The sequence below is a fragment of the Musca autumnalis genome, unplaced genomic scaffold (genome assembly GCF_047663935.1).
Source record: "Musca autumnalis isolate F117 unplaced genomic scaffold, ASM4766393v1 scaffold_4, whole genome shotgun sequence".
Classification (NCBI taxonomy): Eukaryota; Metazoa; Arthropoda; class Insecta; order Diptera; family Muscidae; genus Musca; species Musca autumnalis.
The window spans coordinates 222,049,330-222,073,897 of NW_027411977.1; the positions used below are offsets into that span (position 1 = coordinate 222,049,330).

Genomic DNA, 24,568 nt, shown 5'->3' on the forward strand with positions numbered 1-24,568 from the left:
CACACGAAAGTTTATTGAACTCTCTGCCGGAGACACCTGTCATGCCCAATGGCCATAAAGAAAGAAAAAAAACACACACACAACAACTTCGCAAGTACTTGTCTGTTGTCGGCCAGTGTACTTTGTTGCTTGGTCAACCGGATGCTTTGTGTCTCATCCGTTTTCGGCCTCCAGATAATTGTGTTCTCGGTGAGCTGTGAATGACATGTCTCCAATGTCTTCAAAACGAATAATGACATTGATGGAGAGCCGAACGGTGATGAAGATGATGGAAATGATGATGTTGTTACTTCTTTGCAAAAATTGCATTTGTATCCTCTTAAAGCAGGAAATATCCGTTTAGGCGGATGTTTGCCTATCAAAATCTTTCAAATGGAATTATGAACAAAAAGCTCCAGGGATGCTAGAAATTTATCAAATGTTTGTTGGTTTGATTGAGGTCCTTAGGCCCAAATGCAAAATAATTGATTTTAGGGATTTAAAAGAAGATTGGATAATTGTTGTTGTAATAAAATTTGTCTTAGGTGATGAGATGGTGATAGTATAGAGACATTTAAAGGATCAGGCTTTTAATACCCTCAGCATTTATGCTAACGAGGGTATATACACTTTCATACGGGCAAAATGTGCCTCATCGAAATAATGGTTTTAGACCCCAAGTATGTTTGGACGAAATGTGTTTCAGACAATTTGGAGTCGATTGAGCAATGTCCGTCCGTCTGTCTGTCTGGCTGGAGCGCACGATAACTCTCGAACGGATGAACCGATCCGGTTCAAAATTTGGCTTTCGTAATATTTTACCCAAACTTAGTTTAAGTTCGAAGATGGGCTATATCGGTCCACTCCTTCCGGTACCTCCCCCAAAAAAGTTCAAAAATGTGTGCGCACGATAACTCTGGAAGGGAGTAACCGATTTGGTCCATACTTTGCCCATCGTGAAATGTGTACCAGACTTAGAAAAGTTTCAATATGGAATCAATCGGTCGACTCCTTTGGATACCTCCCACACAAAATATCGGAAAAAGTTCAGTTTAGGGCCATCTCTCGAATCGCTTTGATTTTTGTTTTAGCAACTTGTATTCACTGTCCTCCATACGACGGTACAAGTTTCATCAGGGGCAAGTCCATACTTCCTGAGAAAATAGCCTGAAAGTTGCAAAAAACCCCTATGACACCGTGTGAGGTGGTTGGAGCGCAAGATAACTCTCGAACGGATCTGCCGATTCGTTCCAAAATTTGGCGTTAGTAATATTTTGTAAAAACATAGCTTAAGTTTGAAGATAAGCCATATCGGTCCACTCCTTCAGGTACCTCCCCCACAAAAGATCAAAAATGTTCGGAAAAATTGTTCGTACGGTAACTCTTGAAGCGAGTGGCCGAATTGGTCTATACTTTACACATCCTAATATACCTACCAGATATAGATCAGGTTCAAATATGGACTATATTTGTCCACTCCATCCGGTACCTCCCACACAAAATTTCGGATAAGTTCACTTTAAGACCTAATACCGAATCACTTTGATTTTTGTTGAATCAACTTGTATTCGCTGCTTCAATTACGATGGTAAAAGTTTTTTTAGGGGCAAGTCCGTACTTCTTGAGCAAACAGCCCGAAGAGTGTAAAAACCCCCTATGGCACCATATGTTGTGGGTGGAGACCCACTTCCATAACGGTCAATGTCGATCCATTCCTTTTAGTATCTCCTCCGCAAAACTTTTGATCTTTAATCCTAATCAACATTTTGGGAATAAAATTGTTTCAATATACACAGGCTGAGGGTATATCTCTGTCGGCATAGCCGACTGATACTTTTTTACTTGTTAATTATTAAAAAATATCGAAAAGAGTTTTATGTTAATATGCTGGCCAGACCGTACTAAGTTGAATACTAAAAAACACCAGTCGTGTAACGAAGATGTCAAGGTCTATAGAAGGCATCCAGTGGTTTTCTGTTGACTACTTAAGACCTTTAGATGGCTTTAAGATACTTTATGTTGTATATATAAGACCACAAGACGTCTTCTGTTGCCTATAGATGAACTCAATGGGTCTTCTGCTATCTAACGAAGGTCTTGAGAGGTCTTCTGTTGCATGTGAAAGACGTCAACAGTTATATTGTTGTCTATAAACACTTCAAGCGGCCTTCTGCTGTCGATAAGATTTCAAAAGGACTTTTCATTCCCATAGAAGTCTACGAGAGGTATTCAATTACCTATGGGGTAATAGAATACCTTCGGTTGTCATATAACCCTTATAAAATGCTTTTAGAGGTCATTTGTTATCTATAGAAGAACTCGAGAGGCCTTCTGTTGTCTATAGAACCCTTATAGAAACTCAAGATACTTCCTGATGTCTATAGAAAGACTCAAGAGGTATTTTGTTGTCTGAAGAAGAACTTAAGAGGCCTCCTGATGTCTGTAGAAGACCTCAATGTCTTCTGTTGTCTATAGCAGAACTTAAGATGTCTTCTGTTGCCTACAAAAGACCTCAAGTGGTCTTCAGTTATCTGTAGAAAGCTTCAAAAGACGTAGGAGGGAAATAAAAAGGCGTTGTTGGTTGTTTTAGAGTTTTTCGAGAACAAATTTTATTTAACAGAAAAAACCTAAAACTAACCTTAAAATCTAACATAAAAAATACACATGCACATATTTACTAATGCACGATGTGCCTAAATGCAAATGCATCCCACGTACACATTACGTTGCGGGTGAAAGTGAAACATACCTACTTTGGGATCGACTCTTTTCTTATCTTCTATTTATGGCCGTGACATTTATTACTTTATTCATGACCGATAATAAAACTAGCATACGGAAAACACATGCATCTTAAGTATTTTCTTTATTTAACTAAATTACAATCTTCGGCTAAGACAAATGAGAACGTGATAATAGTTAAAGTTTCATTAACAAGCTATAAATACAATAAGTACGGTTTCTACAAAACTGAACATACTCCCGGCCTTAAAATATCCTAATGTTTTAACACAACTGAGACCGATCACCTTTTTAATATTTCAGTCACATGTTTCATCAACCACATTACATAAGTTTCATTGTTACTTATTTACATCACATTTGTAATTATGAATTCATTTGGCTGTAGGATAATCATTTTTCAAGTTACACTATTTCATATTTAACTGTAATTAACCTATTCTGTTATTACGGATTTACCTACATACCTTAGGAATACCTTAACTAACGTCGAGGAGGTGCTATGGTTATAGGCAAGTAGCGGCTGGACAGATAATAGAGTCTTCGGATAAACAAGTATTACACAGTGATGAAATCACAAGTCGTAACGCTCAGGCTGTAATGCGTTAGGCGATGCGTGTCTAGGTGAACAGGGAAAGCCAGAAATCGTATAGCTTGCGGAATGTCTGGCAACTTGTAGACTTCGATTTCATTCTTCAGACTGAGATGGGTGAGAGGTGGCAGGGATGCGGAAACGTTGAATTGCGGGAATATGTAGCTTATCTCGCTGTTGTAATTCTCGTGCGCCATTTATCTCTTCACTTTCTAGCGTACAACCTGCATTCGTAATAATACTTGATCTCGGATTCTGACGTTTTGACGTTTACCAACACATTTGACTTCAGTGACAAGGGTACCCATGTATTTGGCGGAGAATACCCATGTATTTGGCGTATGAAGCAGCTTCCAGACGTTATGAAACTTGGAAATGGCGAATTCACAACTATCTGGGATCTTCGTTGGCTTCAAGTATAACCTTACTTCACATTCAGCAGGTTCTCTGGTGTTGTATATAGGATTCGACGGTGGGCATATAATTAATGTCTCCATTCTCCGACATCTAGTAAATTCTTCTTCTTTGAGGGTGTAAAATGATGTCTTCCTCTCATCTATCAGAAGATAATTCCTTTTAAATTTTAACTACACTGACAATCCATCCTGCATGATTGGATAAGACTGGATTGCATAAGCGGCATACAGATCAGTGTTAATCAGAGGTATACGAATGTTTTCTATAAAAAACCTCAAGGGGACTTGTGTGGTCTATAAAAGACATCAGGAGATCTTCTGTTATGTATAAGAAATTGCAAGAGGTCTTCTCAAGGGATATTCTGTTGTCTATAAAATACCTTAAAATTAATTTTTTTGTTTGGTCTAAGGAAGGCCTTACGTTTTCTGTTGTCCACAGAAGACCTTAAGATGTTTTTCTGTTGCTTATAGAAGGCCTCAAGAGGCCTTCTGTTGATTACAGAAGAACACATGAGGTCGTCTAGTGTCCTTGGAAGACTTATAAAAGCCTTCTGTTGTCTTTAGAAGACCTCAAGATGTCCTCATGTGTCTATAGAGATCTCAGGATATATTTTGTTGTCTACAAAAGGCGTCAAAATGTTCTCTTTTTTCTATAGAAAACCTTAAGAGAACTTCTGTGGTTTTTGGAAGACCTCCAAAGGTCTTCTTTTATCTACAGAAGATCTCAAGATATGTCCTGTTGTCTGTACAAGACTTATAGAAAGCTTCAAATGGTATTCTGTTGTCCATAGAAGTCCTCAGCAGATTGCACTTCAATAGAAGACCTTAAGAGAACTCCTGTGGTTTTTAAAAGACCTCAAAGGGTCTTCTTTTATTTATAGAAGATCTAAAGAAGACATCAAGAGGCGTTCTAAAATCTATGGAAGGCTTCGTAAAGGTCTTCTGTTGTCTGTAGAAGACCTAAGGAGTACTTCTGTGTTACATAGGGGCCCTCAGAAGGTCTTATGTTGTCTTTTGTTTATAGAAGACCTCTAAAGTTACTTTTTTCTAAGGACCTTAAGAAGTTTTTTGTTTCCTATAGAAGACCTCTGTTGCGTATAGAACACCTGAAGATGTCTTCTGTTGACTACAGAATACCTCAAGAGGCTTTCTGTTGTCATCCAAAGACATCCAAAGGCCTTCTGTTGTCTCTAGAAAACCTCAAGATGTCTTCAGGTGTCCATAGAGGATCTTAGACGGTATTTCGTTGTCTAAAGAAGTCCTTAAGAGGGTTTCTGTTCTTCACAGAGGACCTCAAGCGGTCTTCTGTTGTATGTAAAAAACCTGAAGTGGTCTTTTCTGGTTAATGAAGACCTCAAGATGACTTCTTTTGACTAGAGGAAACATCAAGCTGTCTTCTTTTAACGAGAGGAAACCTCCCGAGGTCTTCTGTTGTCTGTAGAAGACCTCAAAAGTCTTCTGTTGTTCAAGAGCTTCTGTTTATAGAAAACCTCCAGAATTTTTCTGTTGCCCTCAAAAGGCTTCAATTGATCTTTTGTTGTCTGTAGCAAACATCAGAGTCCTTCTGATGTCTAAAGCAGTCCTTAGGATGCCTCAAATTGTGTCCAGATGTCTATAGAATTTCTCAGACGGTCTTCTGGTGTTTATTGAAGACCTCACGAGATCTTTTGTGGTCCAAAGAGGACCCTAAGAGCTTTGCTGTAGTTTATATAAGGGCTCAAGAGATCTTCTGTTGTCCACATAAGGACTGAAGAAGTCTTCGATTGTCCAAAGGTATTTTATAGACAAAAGGTCTTGTCTGTAGAAGACCTCAAAAGGTCTTCTGTTGTTCAAGAGCTTCTCCGCTGTTTATAGAAAACCTCCAGAATTCTTCTGTTGTCCTCAAAAGGCTTCAAGGGATCTTTTGTTGTCTATAGAAAACATCAGAGACCTTCTGGTGTCTAAAGAAGTCCTTAGGAGGCCTCAATTTGTGTCCAGATGTCTATAGAATTTCTCAGAAAGTCTTCTGGTGTTTATAGAAGACCTCACGAGGTCTTCTCTGGTTAATGAAGACCTCAAGATGTCTTCTTTTGATTGGAGGAAACCTCCAGAGGTTGAATAGAATACCACAAGAGGTCTTCTGTTGTCTGTAGAACACCTCAAAAAGTCTTCTCTTGTTCAAGAGCTTCTCCGCTGTTTAATGAAAACCTCCAGAATTCTTCTGTTCTCCTCCAAAGGCTTCAAGGCGTCTTCTGTTGTTTATAGAATACACCAGAGACCTTCTGGTGTCTAAAGAAGTCCTCAGGAGGCTTCAATTTGTGTCCAGATGTCTATAGAATTTTTCAGGAGGTCTTCTGGTGTTTAAAGAAAACCGCACGAGGTATTTTGTTGTCCAAAGAGGACCCTAAAAGCTGTCCTGTTATTTATATAAGGGCTCAAGAGATCTTCTGTTATCCACATAACGTCTAAAGAGGTCTTCGATTGTCCAAAGGTCTTTTATTGACAAAAGGTCTTGTCTGTAGAAGACCTCAAAAGGCCTTCTGTTTATAGAAAACCTCCCGAATTCTTCTGTTGTCGTCATGAGGCTTCTAGGGGTCTTTTGTTGTCTGTAGAAGACACCAGAGACCTTCTGGTGTCTAAAGAAACCCTCAGTGTCCAGATGTGTATAGAATTTCTCAGGAGGTCTTCTGGTGTTTAAAGAAAACCACACGAGGTATTTTGTTGTCCAAAGAGGACCCTAAAAGCTGTCCTGTAGTTTATATAAGGGCTCAAGAGATCTTCTGTTGTCCACATAGGGACTGAAGAGGTCTTCGATTGTCCAAGGTCTTTTATACAAAACAAACACCTCTTGATGTACTCTTTGGACAATAGCATAGCATCCGAGGTCTTCTATAGACACCTGAAGACATCATGATGTCTTGTTTGGCAACAGACTTCTGTGGTCTATAGATGGCCCCAAGAGGTCTTCTTCCAATCTTATGAAGTCATCTGTTGTTTACAGAAGACCTTAAGATAACTTCTGTTGTCTATAGAGGACATGGACAATGTAAATTTTTTAAGAGGTCTTCCTTTGTATTTAGAAGACCTCACGGAGTCTTTTGTTCTATGTAGTAGACGTGAAGAAGAAAACTTAGGTTGTCTATAGACGAGCTCAAGAGATGTTATGTTGTTTAGAGGCCATGATAAGTCTTTTGGTGCCTATAGAAGACATCTAGACGTTTTCTGTTGTCTGTGGCAGAGGTTTTATGTTGTCTATGGAAGACCTAAAGAGTTCATTGATCTCTATGGAAGACCTCAAGAAGACTTCTGTTGTCTACAACAGACTTCAAGAAGTCTTCTGCTGTCTATAGAAGACCTCTTGAGGCCATTTGTTGTTTAGAGAAGACTTCAAGAGGTCATTTGTTGTCCATAGAAATCCTTAAGAGGTATTCTGTTGTCTATAAATTACTTTCAAGAAGTTTTCTGCTGCCTATAGAAGACCTATTAAAGTCTTCGCTACGAAATTTTCATTGAAATTCAAACATACAGTGGTGAATGATAACTGTTATCACGGGGCTAAGGTCTTCAGGGATATTTTTGGAACAGTTACAAATAAGAGTAGAATATAGAATGGGAAGTTGAAGACAAAGTGTTTATTTGGCTGCCATGAAGCATGGAAGAGAACGATGTGATGAAGAAGAGGGGAGTCCAGCCATGATAGCCCATCAACTATGATGAAGATCTCGAGAGGTCTTCCGTTGCCTACCGGTGTTCACAGAAGACTTATAGAAATCTTCTTCTAGGACCATCAGCGGCTACCTTTTAATAAAAATTGTGAAGCTTCATCAGACAATTCCCCGTCTATATTTTAACTAAATTTTTTTCCAGCTGTAGTCAGTAGATTGTCTCCCCTCTTCTTCATCACATCGTCCTGGAGTAAATAAATACTTTGTCTTCAATTCTCCATTCTACTTTCTACTCTTATTTGTAACTGGTCCAAAAATATCCTTGATGACCTTAGCCCCGTGACAACAGTTGTTCTCATTTACCACTGAATGGTGTCAGTCTGATGAATTTCAATAGAAATTTCATGTGAATGCCTTCAAGAAATGAGCAGCAGCAATTCATTTACAACTTTCTCCTCTGTGGAAATATATGAATGTGTGTGTGTGTGGAAAAGGCTGAATGTGTATGTGTGTGTGATTGATACAAATTTCCTCTCTTTTCGGGGTTGACTGTTTTGGCGCCTTTCATTATTTTTGCAGACAAGCCCTCCTCACTTTTTTTCTTTGTTCTAATTAAAGAAATGAAAAGAAAGTTTTTGTTGAGGCAAAAAAAATTAACTTCATTGAAGAAAAAATTGACGCCAGTGAAGAGAGAGCTTGCAACAAAGGAAAGGAAATGGAGAGCTATAGAAATCAGCTAGTTTTTGGAAGAAACCAAAGTTTTCTTGAAACAAAAGCAGCATTCGTTAATAAATGTATTTTTTCCAGGTTTCAGTTGCTTTGGTGCAACTGACAAGTGATGGCGAAGTTCTTTAGAGGCGAAATCTTTAGAAGAAATAAGTTTGAAAAATAATGAAATTGAAGCCGACACTTGCAAAGAAGCGGTAGAGAAATGAATTGCCAAAATAAATTAGTTTTTGAAGTTACCGGAATTGCTTTTGATTTTCCAAGAAAAGGCTTCATTATTCATTTAACCACCTACTTCATTGTAACTGGTCAAAACGAACAGGAAGTCCACTGAAGTCTGTTAAGGAGAATAATACCATTGAAGTAGTCTGCTAGAGACGGGAAAGACTTTGAAGTCGACTGTGAAGCAGAAAGACATCTAAATGTTAAAAACAGGAAGATTTCTGAAGTCGACTGTTATAGACTGGAAGACATCTGAAGTCCAATGTTATAGACAGGAAGACTTATGAAGTGCACTGTTATAAACAGGAAGACTTCTGAAGTCGACTGTTATAGACAGGAAGACTTCTGAAGTTGACTGTTATAGGCAGGAAGAATTCTGAAGTCGACTGTTACAGACAGGAAGACTTCTGAAGTTGACTGTTATAGGCAGGAACACTTTTGAAGTCGACTGTTGTAGACAGGAAGACTTCTGAAGTCGACTGTTATAGACAGGAAGGCTTCTGATGTCGACTGTTATAGACAGGAAGACTTCTGAAGTCGACTGTTATAGGCAGGAAGACTTCTGAAGTCGACTGTTATAGACAGGAAGACTTCTAAAGTCGACTGTTATAGACAGGAGGACTTCTGAAGTCGACTGTTATAGACAGGAAGACTTCTGATATCGACTGTTATAGACAGGAAGATTTCTGAAGTCGACTGTTATAGACAGGAAGACTTCTGAAGTGGACTGTTATAGACAGGGAGACTTCTAAAGTCGACTGTTATAGACAGGAAGACTTCTGAAATCGACTGTTAAAGACAGGAAGACTTCTGAAGTCGACTGTTATAGACAGGAAGACTTCTGAAGTCGACTGTTATAGACTGGAAGACTTTTGAAGCCTACTGATATAGACAGGAAGACTTCTGAAATCGACTGTTTTAGAGAGGAAGGTTTCTGAAGTCAACTGTTATAGGCAGGAAGACTTCAGAAGTCGACTGTTATAGACAGGAAGACTTCTAAAGTCGACTGTTATAAACAGGAAGACTTCTGAAATCGACTGTTATAGACAGGAAGACTTCTGAAGTCGACTGTTATAGACAGCAAGACTTCTGAAGTCGACTGTTATAGACAGCAAGACTTCTGAAGTCGACTGTTATAGACAGGAAGACTTCTGAAGTCTACTGTTATAGACAGGAAGACGTCTGAAGTCGACTGTTATAGACAGGAAGACTTCTGAAGTCGACTGTTATAGACAGGAAGACTTCTGAAGTCGACTGTTATAGACAGGAAGAATTCTGACTGTTATTGCCAGGAAGACTTCTGAAATCGACTGTTATAGACAGGAAGACTTCTGAAGTCGATGGTTATAGACAGGAAGTCTTCTGAAGTCGACTGTTATAGAGAGAAAGACTTTTGAAGTCGACTGTTATAGATAGGAAGATTTCTGAAGTCGACTGTTATAGACAGGAAGACTTTTGAAGTCGACTGTTATAGACAGGAAGACTTTTGAAGTCGACTGTTATAGACAGGAAGACTTCTGAAGTCCACTGTTAAAGACATAAAGATTTCTGAAGTCGACTGTTATAGGCAGGAAAACTTCTGAAGTCGACTGTTATAGACAGGAAGACATTTAAAGTCGACTGTTATAGACAGGAAGATTTCTGAAGTCGACTTTTAAAGACAGGAAACTTCTGAAGTGCACTGTTATAGACACGAAGACTTCTGAAGTAGACTGTTATTCATGGGATGAGTTCTGAAGCCGATTGTTAGGGACAGGGTGACTTCAGAAATCGCCTGTTATGGACAGGACGACTTCTAAAGTCAAATGGTAGAGACTAGATGGCTTCTGAAGTCGACTGTTAGCGATATGGTGACGTCTGAATTCGACTGCTAGAGACAGGATGGCTCTAAAAGTCGACTGTTAGGGACAAGAAGACTTCTGATGCCTACTGTCATAGACAGGATGAGTTTTGAAGTCGACTGGTACGGACAGGAAGGATTCTTAAGGCGACTGTTAATGACAGGAAGGCTTCTCAAGTCGAATGTAAGGAACAGGATGGATTCTGAAATAGACTGTTAGGGACAGGATGACTTCTGCCGTCGACTGTAAGAGACATAATGTATTTCGACGTTGACCGTTAGAGACAGAATAACTCCTGAAGTCGACTGTTAGAGACAGCATGACTTCTGAAGTTTATTGTTAACGACAGGATGATTTTTAAAGTCAACTGTTAGAGACAGGATGACTTCTGAATCTGAGTGTTAGGTACAGATTAAATTAGAGACAGACAGTATGATTCTGAAGTGAACTGTTTGGGGACAAGATGGCTTCTGAAGTGGATTGATAGGGACAGGGTGACTTCTGAAGTGAACTGTTAGGGACAAGATGACTTCCGCAGTGGATTTTTAGGGACAGTGTAACTCTTAAAGTCGACTGTTATGGACAGGACTATAGACAGGATGGCTCCTGAAGATGATTGTTAGAGACAGTATGGCTTTTGAAGTCAGATGTTAGAAACAGAAGCTACTGAAGACTACTGTCGAAAACAGAATGGCTTCTGAAGTCGATTGCTAAAGACAGGATGGCTTCTAAAGTGGATTGTTATGTCCATAACAACCTTTGAAGTTGACTTTTAAGGACAGGATGACTTCCATAGTCGTGTTTAAGCACAGAATTACTTTTAATGTCGACTCGTAGGGATAGGGTGACTTCCGAATGCGACTGTTAGTGTCAGGGATCTCAGAAGTCGAGTATTAGAGACACGATGAGTTCTGAAATCGACTGTTATAGACAGGAAGATTACTGAGGACTTCTGCTTAAGACCGGAAGACTTCTTATGTCGTCTGCTTATTTACTGTGACATTTACTTCTGTTTTAATAATCTTTAAACTTTCCCTTTCATTCGTCAACTTCAAATAACAAGAAAATATAAAACATAACTTGGAAATCCAGTAGCTTTTCGTTAATCTAATAGCCGTTTATTCCAACCCCACAACAATTTTTATGATCCTCTTTCACCAATAATGGAGAATTTTTATTTTTTCATTTTTATTGGCATTCAGTCGTCAGTTATCTCTTTGGCCATAATATATTCCAATACACATTCTGGGGGATAGCTCATAAATATTTCTCCGTATCAATTGATGGCAGAAATGCTGCCCATCATCGACATCATTGCTGCAGGCATTCAATGCAATCAAACTTAAACACTCAGCCAAAGAGTTGGAAATATTTACTGGCCAAAATTGATAACGACTGTCAGAAAATCAGATTCTGTCAATAATTTTTGTGTGAAGGGTTGTGAGTGTGAGTATACATGTGCGTGTGTATATTTTCAAAATCCAGCAATAAAGCGGTCATAAAATTAAATGAGTTAAAATCGAAGCTATTGGAATACAGAATTTTATGGGTCTAGTGGTGGGAGATGGCCAAGTAGCAAAAAGGTTTGGAATGGATTATTCGACAACTTAAAATGCATGACAGGCATTTGGCAAAAATATATTCAATGTTTATTTTCAAATTTTACCCATTAACATTGGAAAATTACTCCTTATTGTGACCCAGGCTTTGTTAATGTTTGAGATTTTAAGGATTTCTATGACAATATCCTTGAGCTTAATGTTTAAAAGTTTAGCATTCAACGGCCCAAGCGTGTCAACATGAATATTAATGAGGCGAATTGATTGCCTGAAACATAAATTACAGAAATGTTCATAAAGATTTTTTTTCGAACATCAAACAGATTTATAAATGGCTTAAACAGAGAGAGGGGAGGAAAGGGGTCCAGAAAAATTATAAAGTCAATTTCAAATAAAATAAAAATTGCAATTAAAAGTAAACAATTTTAGTTGGTGGCGGCCATAAGGTCTATAACAAACATTTCACTGTAAAAGCGTCATCTCCTGACCCCCTTCAAAAATATTCAACGTTAAGCAAATGTTCTCTAATACCCTGTTCTGTTGTATATCACAACAATATTTAAATTAGCTGCCTACCTCCACTCCATCTCATTTACCTTATCTAATTTTCTATTATCTCTCTTTATCATAACATGGCCTTTAACATCAATTACCTGCAACCATAGTATGTTTGTCTATGCTGGCTCAGCAAACCACCAGTTGCCATGGCTTAGCTGGGCGAATATTTTGATAATCAATTTAGATGTACTCTATGTTATGGCCAACAAGCATAACGCCAGCATCCACATCATCTAACGAACAACTCTATCAATTTTACACATGACCAACAACTGGCTTATGAATATGCCGTCAGCATCATAGAATGACAACAGTGTCCATTTCGTGGTATCGCTATAATTATAACCATCAACATGAGGAATTTAATATTCACACAAATTTGAATTAATTTTCCAAAAGTCAGAGAGAATATATAAAATGATTTTTTTTATTTACAGAAAACTAAAAAATAGGTTGGCATTAAGCGAGGCATCATTTTTTTTTTTAAATTAAACTTTGATTCATAATGATATAATAGCCAACTTCAGAAGTCTTCCTGCCCATATCAGTCGTTTCAGATGTCCCCCAGTTAATAACAGTCGACTTCAGAAGTCTTCCTGTTTATTAACAGTAGACGGCAGTCGATTCAGATAACCCCCTGTTAATAACAGTCCACTTCAGAAGTCTTCCTGTTTATTAACAGTAGACTGCAGGAAAATTCTTTCTTTCTATAACAGAATATTTCAAAAGTCTTCATAAATATAACAGTCGACTTCAAAAGCCGTCTGTCAATAAGAGTAGACTTCAGAAATCATCCTGTTTATAACAGTCGACTTTAAGTGTCTTCTGTCAATAACAGATGACTTCAGAAGTCTTTCTGTAAATAACAGACAACTTCAAAAGCATTTCTGTATATAACAGTAATCTTCAGGAATATTTGTGTCTATAACAGTCGATTTCTAAAAACTTCCTGTCCATAACAGTCGACTTCAGAAGCCTTCCTGCCAATAACATTCAACTTCAAGAGCCTTCTGTATATAACAGTTGACTTCATGTGTATAGCAGTCGGTTTAAAAGTCTTCCGGTCTATGACCATCAACTTCAGAAGATTTCATGTCTATAAAAGCCGACCTCAGAAGCTTTCCTATCAATAACAGTCAATTTCAGAAGTCTTCCTGTCCATAACAGTCGACTTCAGAAGTCTTCCTGTCCATAACTGCCGACTTCAGAAGACTTCCTGTGTATAACAGTCGACTTCAGAAGTCTTCCTGTCTATAACAGTCGACTTCAGAAGTCTTCCTGTCCATAACTGCCGACTTCAGAAGACTTCCTGTCTATTACAGTCGACTTCAGAAGTCCTCCTGTCTATAACAGTCGACTTCAGAAGTCTTCCTGTCTATAACAGTCGACTTCAGAAGTCTTCCTGTCTATAACAGTCGACTTCAGAAGTCTTCCTGTCTATAACAGTCGACCTCAGAAGTCTTCCTGTCTATAACAGTCGACTTCTGAAGTCTTCCTGTCCATAACTGCCGACTTCAGAAGACTTCCTGTCTATTACAGTCGACTTCAGAAGTCCTCCTGTCTATAACAGTCGACTTCAGAAGTCTTCCTGTCTATAACAGTCGACTTCAGAAGTCTTCCTGTCTATAACAGTCGACTTCAGAAGTCTTCCTGTCTATAACAGTCGACTTCAGAAGTCTTCCTGTCCATAACAGTCGACTTCAGAAGTCTTCCTGTCCATAACTGCCGACTTCAGAAGACTTCCTGTCTATAACAGTCGACTTCAGAAGTCTTCCTGTCTATAACAGTCGACTTCAGAAGTCTTCCTGTCCATAACTGCCGACTTCAGAAGACTTCCTGTCTATTACAGTCGACTTCAGAAGTCCTCCTGTCTATAACAGTCGACTTCAGAAGTCTTCCTGTCTATAACAGTCGACTTCAGAAGTCTTCCTGTCTATAACAGTTGACTTCATAAGGCTTCGAGTCATTAACAGAGTGATTCAATGCTGTTTCTGTTATTAAAAGTCGACTCCAGAAGTCTTCGTGTTTTCAACAGAATTTTTTAGAGTTATTTATGTTATTAACAGTCGACCTCAGACAGGAAGACTTCTGAAGTCGACTGTTACAGACAGGAAGACTTCTGAAGTCGACTGTTACAGACAGGAAGACTTCTGAAGTCGACTGTTACAGACAGGAAGACTTCTGAAGTCGACTGTTACAGACAGAAAGACTTCGGAAGTCGACTGTTACAGACAGGAAGACTTCTGAAGTCGACTGTTACAGACAGGAAGACTTCTGAAGTCGACTGTTATAGACAGGAAGACTTCTGAAGTCGACTGTTATAGACAGGAAGACTTCTGAAGTCGACTGTTAGAGACATAAAGGCTTCTTAAATCGAATGTTTCAGAGTTATTTCTGTTATTAACAGTCGACTTCAGACAGGAAGACTTCTGAAGGCGACTGTTATAGACAAGAAGGCTTCTGAAGTCGACTGTTATAGACAGGATGATTTCCGAAGTCGACTGTTATAGACAGGAAGACTTCTGAAGTCGACTGTTACAGACAGGAAGACTTCTGAAGTCGACTGTTATAGACAGGAAGACTTCTGAAGTCGACTGTTATAGACAGGAAGACTTCTGAAGTCGACTGTTATAGACAGGAAGACTTCTGAAGTCGACTGTTATAGACAGGAAGACTTCTGAAGTCGACTGTTAGAGACATAAAGGCTTCTTAAATCGATTGTTAGTAATTGGAAGTCTTCTTAAGTCGGACAGTCTGAACTGACACTTGGGGGACAGAAAGGCTTCTAAAGTCGACTGTTAAGGGTAGAAAGGCTTCTGATGACGACACTTAGGGACAGAACGTCTTCCAAAGTCGACTATTAGGGGTAGAAAGGCTTCTGATGTCGAAACTTTTTTGAAGTCGACTGTTAGGGAAAGGAAGACTTCTGAAGCCAACTGTTTTGGACAGGATGACTTTTGAAGTCGACCGTTAGGGACACGAAAGCTTCTGAAGTCGACTATTATACACCAGAACACTTTTGAAGTTGACTATTATAGACATGAAAACGTTTGAAGCTGAATGATTTGGACAGGAGGGCTTCTAAATTCGGCTGTAAGAATCAGGAAGACCTCTGAAGTTGTCAGTTGTTCACGCTAAATGATCTTTTATATGTAGAGAGATTTCTGAAGTCGACTGTTATAGAAGACAGGAATAATTATGAAGTCGACTGTTATAGACAGGAAGACTTCTGAAGTCGACTGTTATAGACAGGAAGACTTCTGAAGTCGACTGTTATAGACAGGAAGACTTCTGAAGTCGACTGTTATAGACAGGAAGACTTCTGAAGTCGACTGTTATAGACAGGAAGGCTTCTGAAGTCGACTGTTATAGACAGGAATACTTCTGAAGTCGACTGTTATAGACAGGAAGACTTCTGAAGTCGACTGTTATAGCCATGAAGACTTCTGAAGTCGACTGTTATGGACAGGAAAGCTTCAGAAATCGACTGTTATAGACAGGAAGACTTCTGAAGTCGACTGTTATAGACAGGAAGACTTCTGAAGTCGACTGTTATAGACAAGAAAACTTCTGATGTCGACTGTTATAGACTGGAAGACTTTTGAAGACGACTGTCATAGACAGGAAGACTTCTGAAGTCGACTGTTATGGAAAGGAAGAGTTCTGAAGTCGACTGTTATAGACAGGAAGACTTTTGAAGTGGGCTGTTACGAACAGGAAGACTTCTGAAGTCGTCTATTATAGACGAGAAAATTTCTGAAGTCGACTGTTATAGACTGGAAGACTTTCGAAGTCGACTGTTATAGACAGGAAGGCTTCTGAAGTCAACTGTTAGACTTCTGAAGGTCGGAAGACTCGTCAAGTCGACTGTTATAGCATGAAGACTTCTGAAGTCGTCTGTTATAGACAGGAAGACTTCTGAAGTCGACTGTTAGGGAGAGGAAAACTTCTGAAGTCAACCATTAGGGACAGAAAGACTTTCGAAGTCGACTGTTATAGACAGGAAGACTTCTGAAGTCGACTGTTATAGACAGGAAGACTTCTGAAGTCGACTGTTATAGACAGGAAGACTTCTGAAGTCGACTGTTATGGAAAGGAAGACTTCTGAAGTCGACTGTTTTAGACACGAAGACTTCTGAACTCGACTGTTGTAGACAGGAAGACTTCTCAAGTCGACTGTTATAGAAAGGAAGACTTCTGAAGTCAACTGTTATAGACAGGAAGACTTCTGAAGTCGACTGTTATAGAGAGGAAGACTTCTGAAGGTGACTGCTATAGGTAGGAAGACTTCTGAAGACGACCGTTATAGACAGGAAGACTTCTGAAGTCCACTGTTATAGAGAGGAAGACTTCTGAAGGTGACTGTTATAGGTAGGAAGACTTCTGAAGTCAATCGATTCCTGTTAGGGACAGGAAGGCTTCTGAAGGGACTAAAACATTTTTTGGAGTCGATTGTTAGCTATATGAGGGACTCTGAAGTCGACTGTTAGGTACAGAACGGCGACGTCAGAAGACTTTTACAAACAATAAGCATTATCAAGTCGACTATTAGAGACAGGAGCGTTTTTGAAGTTAACCCTTAGGAACAGAAAATATTCTAACACCGACTTCTTATGTCGACTGTTATGAATAGAAAGGCTTCAGGAGACGACTCTGAGGGGCAGGAATACTTGTGAAAACGACTGTTAGGAACATGAAGGCTGAAGACTGTTAGGGACAGCAGGGCTTCTGAAGTCGCCCCCTAGGAACAGAAATACTTCTGAGGTCGACTGTTATTAACAGAATGTATTCGGATGTCGACTGTTAGAGACAGAGAGAATTCTTAAATCGACTGTTAGGAACAGGAAGGCTTCTTAAGTCGACTGCAAAGGACAGGAGGTCTTCTTAAGTGACACCTGGGGGACAGAAAGGCTTCTAAAGGCGATTGTTAAGAGTAGAAAGGCTTCTGATGTCGAAACTTTTCTCAAGTCGACTCTTAGGGACAGGAACGCTTCTGAAGCCAACTGTTGTGGACAGGACAACATTTGAAGTCGACCCTTCGGGACACAAAAGTTCTGAAGTCGACTGTTATATACCGGAAGACTTTTGAAGTTGACTATTACAACAAAAAAAAAAACATTGTTCCACAACATCCCATACGGGACAAGGGAGACTTCTCTCATATCAATGAGTGCACCCCGATTCATATTTAGCTCAATGATATGGGACCTACTGTTTATCGCCGAGTCCGAACGGCGTGTCTTAAGACACCACTTATGGAGAAGTTTTTCAAGGCTGAAATACTCAGGAAATGTCGCCAACATTACTGAGGGGTTTTTTGCCACCGTTGAAAAATGTTCGATGTTGCCTGGCCGGGGAATCGAACCCCCGACCTTCTGCGTGCAAGGCGGGCGTGCATACCATTGCACCACGGTGGCACCCACCGTGGACTATTATAGACATGAAAACGTGGAAAACGTTTGAAGCTGAATGATTTGGACAGGAGGGGTCCTACATTCGACTGTAAGAAGCAGGAAGACCTCTGAAGTTGTCAGTTGTTGACGGTAAAAGTTGTTTCATAGGTAGAGAGACTAGTGAAGTCTACATTTTCAGACAGGAAGATTTCTGTATCTTTTATTGGCAGAAAGCCTTTAAGATATTCTGTCTGACGGAGATATTTTTGAAGTCGGCTGGAGGATCTATGCAACTTTTAGAGAAAGACCACTGATGTAACATTTTAATGAAATTTTGAATTTAAAGGTAGCTGCTACAGACAGGAATATTGCAGATACCGTCTTGTCAGAAAGTCTTCTGAAGTCATCTCTCTTAGTCGAATTAGTAACTCCTCTTGTCTCGAATTTTTTCTGTAAAAAATCTTCAAAGTTGAGTATCATCCATTTCTATTCATATTTTTTATACCCTCAGCCTTTAGGCTATGAAGGGTATATACACTTTCATACGGGCAAAATGTGCCTCATCGAAATATTGGTTTTAGACCCCAAGTATGTTTGGACGAAATGTGTTTCAGACAATTTGGAGTCGATTGAGCAATGTCCGTCCGTTCGGAAAATTTGTGCACACGATAACTCTTGAAGGGAGTAACCGATTTAATTCATACTTTGCCCATCGTGAAATGTGTACCAGACTTAAATAAGGTTTCAATATGGACTCAATCGGTCCACTTTTTCGGGTACCTCCCACACAAAATTTCGGAACAGTTCAGTTTAGGACCATCTCTGGAATCGCTTTGATTTTAGTTTTAGCAACTTGTATTCACTGCACTCCATACGACGGTACAAATTTCATCAGGGGCAAGTCCATACTTCCTGAGAAAATAGCCTGAAAGGTGCAGAAAACCCTATGACACCGTGTGTAGTGGTTGGAGCGTAAGATATCTCTCGAACGGATCTTCCGATTCGGTTCAAAATTTGGCCTTAGTAATATTTTGTCCAAACATAGTTTAAGTTTGAAGATAAGCCATATCGGCCCACTCCTTCATGTACCTCCCCCACAAAAGTTCAAAAATATTCGGAAAAGTTGTTCGTACGGTAACTCTTGAAGGGAGTGGCCGAATTGGTCTATACTTTACACATCCTAATATATCTACCAGATATAGATCAGGTTCAAATATGGACTATATTTGTCCACTCCATCCTCCTCCCACACAAAATTTCGGATAAGTTCACTTTAAGACCTGATATCGAATCACTTTGATTTTTGTTGAAACAACTTGCATTCGCTGCCTCAACTACGATGGTAAAAGATTTTTTAGGGGTAAGTCCATACTTCTTGAGCAAACAGCCCGAAGAGTGTAAAATAAATATAAAAATAAAAAAAAATAACGGTCAATGTCGATCCACTCCTTTTAGTATCTCCTCCGCAAAAATTTTGATCTTTAACCCTAATCAACATATTTGTCGGTTCAAAGTTCAAAATTTTTAAAACCCCCTAAATACATACGTATTTTAGAAAAAAAAATTGTTTCAATATACACAGGCTGAGGGTATATCTCTGTCGGCAAAGCCGACTGATACTTTTTTACTTGTTCAATTTTAAATTCCAAAATTGTCCAGCTAATAATCCAAACAACACCACATCAACCGAAACAATATCCAATTAATTTAGCTAACATAAAGTTAAGAATAAAGTTAACTATTTACAGTGGTTATGGTTCCCCCCTAGTTCTGGCTGCGTCACTCAGGCAAATAATGAACAATTTGGGAAAGAGTTTTGGTATTTTTTTGTTCTGGGAAAAGTTTTAATTTTTTGTGTCCTCCAAAGAAAAAATTTACGTTTTTGTTTATTTTTTGAATAAGGAAAAGGTGAGGTGGAGCAGAGCTAGTTGAGCAGAAACAATTCTCCAAGATGATTATGATGTTGAGATGGTGACGGTAGCTGGTAAAAAGTTTATAAATTGAAGATTTCTTTATTAACTTTATTTAAATTTAACAAAAGTAAAACATGGAGTCTTGGTTGATGAAGAAGGAGATGAAGACAATTTCTAAAGACTTAATTTAGGATGATTGTTGTTTGTCAAGATGCATAAGGAAAAAGTTTTCTCTTCTCCAAAAGTAAATTGAAATAAAAGTTTATTATTTTTGCAAAAAAATATATGAAATACAAATGTTTATTTAATAGTAAGGAAGCATTTTTGACAAAGTTTTAATGGATCAAATATGCAAAATATTTTTCTATAAAACTAATTAAGATTGTGTGGTAGTGGCAGGAATTTCTTTGAGAATTATTTGCTGAGATTGAAAGGTATTGTAGGAGGCAGGTAGTTGGGGGTTAAATATTTCAATTTGTGATTTTAATTAAATTTTATGAAAAAATTGGCGTCATTGTGTGGCAGCCTCTCAAACCTAGAAAATATTTGATGAAAAAAATGGTAGGCAGAATGTTTTAGATATTCATACAAACATATTTTATATAGGTTTATCATAAGGTAAATGTGGACTATTTATGCCGAATCCTCCTTTCACACAAAATGAAAGGACAAAATATAATAATTAAATATTGTCCAGCCATCATTTGAGGATACCTCCAATTTCTTTCAAACAACAGCATACCTTTGATGTCCTACTGTGTTTGACCTCCTACAGTTTTTATTGAAATCTCAATATATTTCAATAAACCACAATTTATTATTATATTGGCAATATCCCGCCATTTATTTTTATCTCCCCATAAACACATTTCCACATACCTTTATTATTAACTTCGTTACACCTCCCTCCAACAAAAACACCTCTTCGCTCCCCTACCCACCCCTCCTCATCGCCGAAAAATCAATAAATGACATTTAATTAATTCTTTCCCCCACAACTTTCAGTTCATAACAATTAATTTTATCTTCTCTCTCTCTTTCTCTCTGTTGCAGACCACCGGTTTCGGCGGTTTACCAGATGTCACCGAACACTCCAATATACGCCGCAACAATATTTCCCGCCAAAATTCCACCTCCAACAGTGATTCCGGTGGCGAAATTGCCAGCATACAAAAGTCAAAAGTAAATTTCAACGACAGCAAATCCCCCTCCGATGTTAGCGATCCCATTGTGGCCGATGCCGCCTCAGCAGCGGCCAAGGCAAAACGCAAATCAAAGGCATCCCAGCAACATGGTCATGGCACAATGGTTGGCGGTGGTCAACACAAGTTGACCGGACGCAATTCCTGCGTCATTGGTCTGACGCTGGTAGTGGCATTGTCGTTGTTGGCCGTGGCGGCCACTTTGCTGTATCAGCACTTTGTTATGGCGCCCAGCCGCAATTCACACACACAAAGACTGAAGATTGTCAAGCGGATATTGCGGGATGTACCCCTTGTGGATGGTCATAATAATTTTGCATGGAATGTGCGTAAATATGCCCACAGCAGTTTGGAGTTGGTTCATGTCAGCAACGATATAAATCACAAATCGATGTGGGTACGACCGGCATGGGCCCAAACGGATATGGAGCGGCTGAAGATGGGTCAAGTAGGGGTGCAAGTGTGGTAAGTATTGAACAGTAGTGTGTGTGTGCAACGGTTTTTAATATATAAAATATTAAAGGAAACAACCACAGGCCACAAAATAATAAAATGACAAGAGTTATTGTTGTTGCTCCTGTTGGATTTTGTGAGGAAGAAATTTTCAATAATAAAATGTGAGAGGGTTCCTTAAAAAGAAAATAAGAATACACAAAATTTAGCAATGCAAACTTAAATCAATTTAAAAATATTTAATGGGTCCTTCTGTCCATAATAGGTGATCTCAGCAGAATTTCCATCCATAAGAGGCGACTTCAGAAGTTTTCTATCCAAAACAGGCGAAATAAGAAGCATTTCTATCCATTAGAGGTGAGCTCAGAAAATTTTCTAGTCATAACAGGTGATTTCGGAAGACTTTCTGTCAATAAAAGGCGACATAAAAAGTTTTCTGTCCGGGCTCGAAGTCATAACAGCCGATTTAAGAGGACGTTCTGTCCATAACTCAAACCCAGAAGTCTTTCTGTCTATAACAGTCGACTTCAGAAGTCTTCCTGTCTATAACAGTCGACTTCGGAAGTGTTCCTGTCTATAACAGTCGACTTCGGAAGTGTTCCTGTCTATAACAGTCGACTTCAGAAGTCTTTCTGTCTACAACAGTCAACTTTCGATGTATTCCTGCATATAAAAGTCGACTTCAGAAGTCTTCCTATCTTTAACAGTAGACCTCAGAAGTCTTCCTGTCAATAACAGTAGACTTCAGTAGTCTTCCTGACTGTAACAGTCGACTTCAGAAGTCTTCCTGTCTATAACAGTCGATTTCAGAAGTTTTCCTGTCTATAACAGTCGACTTCAGAAGTCTTCCTGTCTATAACAGTCGACTTCAGAAGTTTTCCTGTCAATAATTGAAGACTTCAGCAGTCTTCCTGTCTATCATAGTCGACTTCAGAAGTCTTCCTGTCTATAACAGTCGACTTCAGAAGTCTTCCTGTCTATAACAGTCGACTTCAGAAGTCTTCCTGTCTATAACAGTCGACTTCAGAAGTCTTCCTGTCTATAACAGTCGACTTCAGAAGTCTTCCTGTCTATAACAGTCGACTTCAGAAGTCTTCCTGTCTATAACAGTCGACTTCAGAAGTTTTCCTGTCAATAATTGTAGACTTCAGCAGTCTTCCTGTCTATCATAGTCGACTTCAGAAGTCTTCCTGTCTATAACAGTCGACTTCGGAAGTGTTCCTGTCTATAACAGTCGACTTCAGAAGTCTTTCTGTCTACAACAGTCAACTTTCGATGTATTCCTGCATATAACAGTCGACTTCAGAAGTCTTCCTATCTTTAACAGTAGACTTCAGAAGTCTTCCAGTCAATAACAGTCGACCTCAGACGTCTTCCAGTCTATAACAGTCGGCTTCAGACGTCTTCCTCTCTATAACAGTCGACTTCAGACGTCTTCCTGTCTATAGCAGTCGACTTCAGAAATCTTCCTGTCTATAGCAGTCGACTTCAGAAGTCCTCCTGTCTATAACAGTCGACTTCAGAAGTCTTCCTGTCTATAACAGTCGACTTCAGAAGTCTTCCTGTCTATAACAGTCGACTTCAGAAGTCTTCCTGTCTATAACAGTCGACTTCAGAAGTCTTCCTGTCTATAACAGTCGACTTCAGAAGTCTTCCTGTCTATAACAGTCGACTTCAGAAGTCTTCCTGTCTGTAACAGTCGACTTCAGAAGTCTTCCTGCCTATAACAGTCGACTTCAGAATTCTTTCCTATCTATAACAGTCGACTTCAGAAGTCTTCCTGTCTATAACAGTCGACTTCAGAAGTCTTCCTGTCTATAACAGTCGACTTCCTGCTATTACAGAATTCTTCAGAGGCGTTTCTGTTATTAACCGCTGACTTCCAAAGTCGAGCGTTAATAACAGAAACTCTTCTGAAGCATTCTGTTATTGAAGAAAAAGGCTTCTGAAGTCGACTGTTAATAACAGAAATGATTCTAAAACATTCTGTTGAAAACAGGAAGGCCTCTGGAGTCAACTTTTAATAACAGAAACAGCATTGAATCACTCTGTTAATGACTCGAAGACTTATGAAGTCAACTGTTATAGACAAGAAGAATTCTGAAGTCGACTGTTATATACAGGAACACTTCTGAAGTCGACTCTTATAGACAGGCAGACTTCTGAAGTCGGATGTTATAAACAGGAACAATTCTGAGGTCTACTGTTATAGATACGAAGACTTCTGAAGTCGACTGTTATAGACAGGAAGACTTCTGAAGTCGACTGTTATAAACAGGAAGACTTCTGAAGTCGACTGTTATAGGCAGGATGAATGCAGAAGTCAACCGTTATACACAGGAAGCCTTCTGAAGTCGATATTTATAGACAGGAAAAATTATGAAGTCGACTGTTATAGAGAGGAAGACTTCTGAAGTCGACTGTTAAAGACAGGAAGACTCTTGAAGTCGACTGTTATTGACATGAAGACTTCTGAAGTCGACTGTTAGAGACAGGAAGACTTCTGAAGTCGACAGTTATAGACAGGAAAAATTCTGAAGTCGACTGTTATAGACAGGAAGACTTCTGAAGTCGACTGTTAAAGACAGGAAGACTCCTGAAGTCGACTGTTATTGACATGAAGACTTCTGAAGTCGACTGTTAGAGACAGGAAGACTTCTGAAGTCGACTGTTATAGACAGGAAGACTTCTGAAGTCGACTGTTATAGACAGGAAGACTTCTGAAGTCGACTCTTATAGACAGGAAAAATTCTGAAGTCGACTGTTATAGACAGGAAGACTTCTGAAGTCGACTGTTAAAGACAGGAAGACTCCTGAAGTCGACTGTTATTGACATGAAGACTTCTGAAGTCGACTGTTAGAGACAGGAAGACTTCTGAAGTCGACTGTTATAGACAGGAAGACTTCTGAAGTCGACTGTTATAGACAGGAAGACTTCTGAAGTCGACTGTTATAGACAGGAAGACTTCTGAAGTCGACTCTTATAGACAGGAAGACTTCTGAAGTCGACTCTTATAGACAGGAAGTCGACTGTTATAGACAGGAAGACTTCTGAAGTCAACTGTTATATACAGGAAGTCTTCTGAAGTCGACTGTTATAAACAGGAAGATTTCTGAAGTCGACTGTTATAGACAGGACCACTTCTGAAGTCGACTCTTATAGACAGGAAGACTTCTGAAGTCGGATGTTATAAACAAGAACAATTCTGAGGTCTACTGCTATAGACACGAAGACTTCTGAGGTCGACTGTTATAGATAGGAAGACTTCTGAAGTCGACTGTTATAAACAGGAAGACTTCTGAAGTCGACTGTTATAGACAGGAAGAC

The 24,568-nt window shown here is 39.1% G+C and overlaps 1 protein-coding gene across 1 annotated transcript in view; it reads left to right on the forward strand.

Moving 5' to 3' along the window:
• The window catches only part of LOC141403255 (dipeptidase 1-like), a 69,432-nt gene that overhangs the window by 32,677 nt on the left and 12,187 nt on the right, over window positions 1-24,568 (forward strand). The window contains exon 2 of the mRNA XM_073985440.1: window positions 20,639-21,252. Coding sequence (XP_073841541.1) covers window positions 20,639-21,252 — 614 coding nt within the window. The remainder of the gene's footprint in view (window positions 1-20,638; window positions 21,253-24,568) is intronic.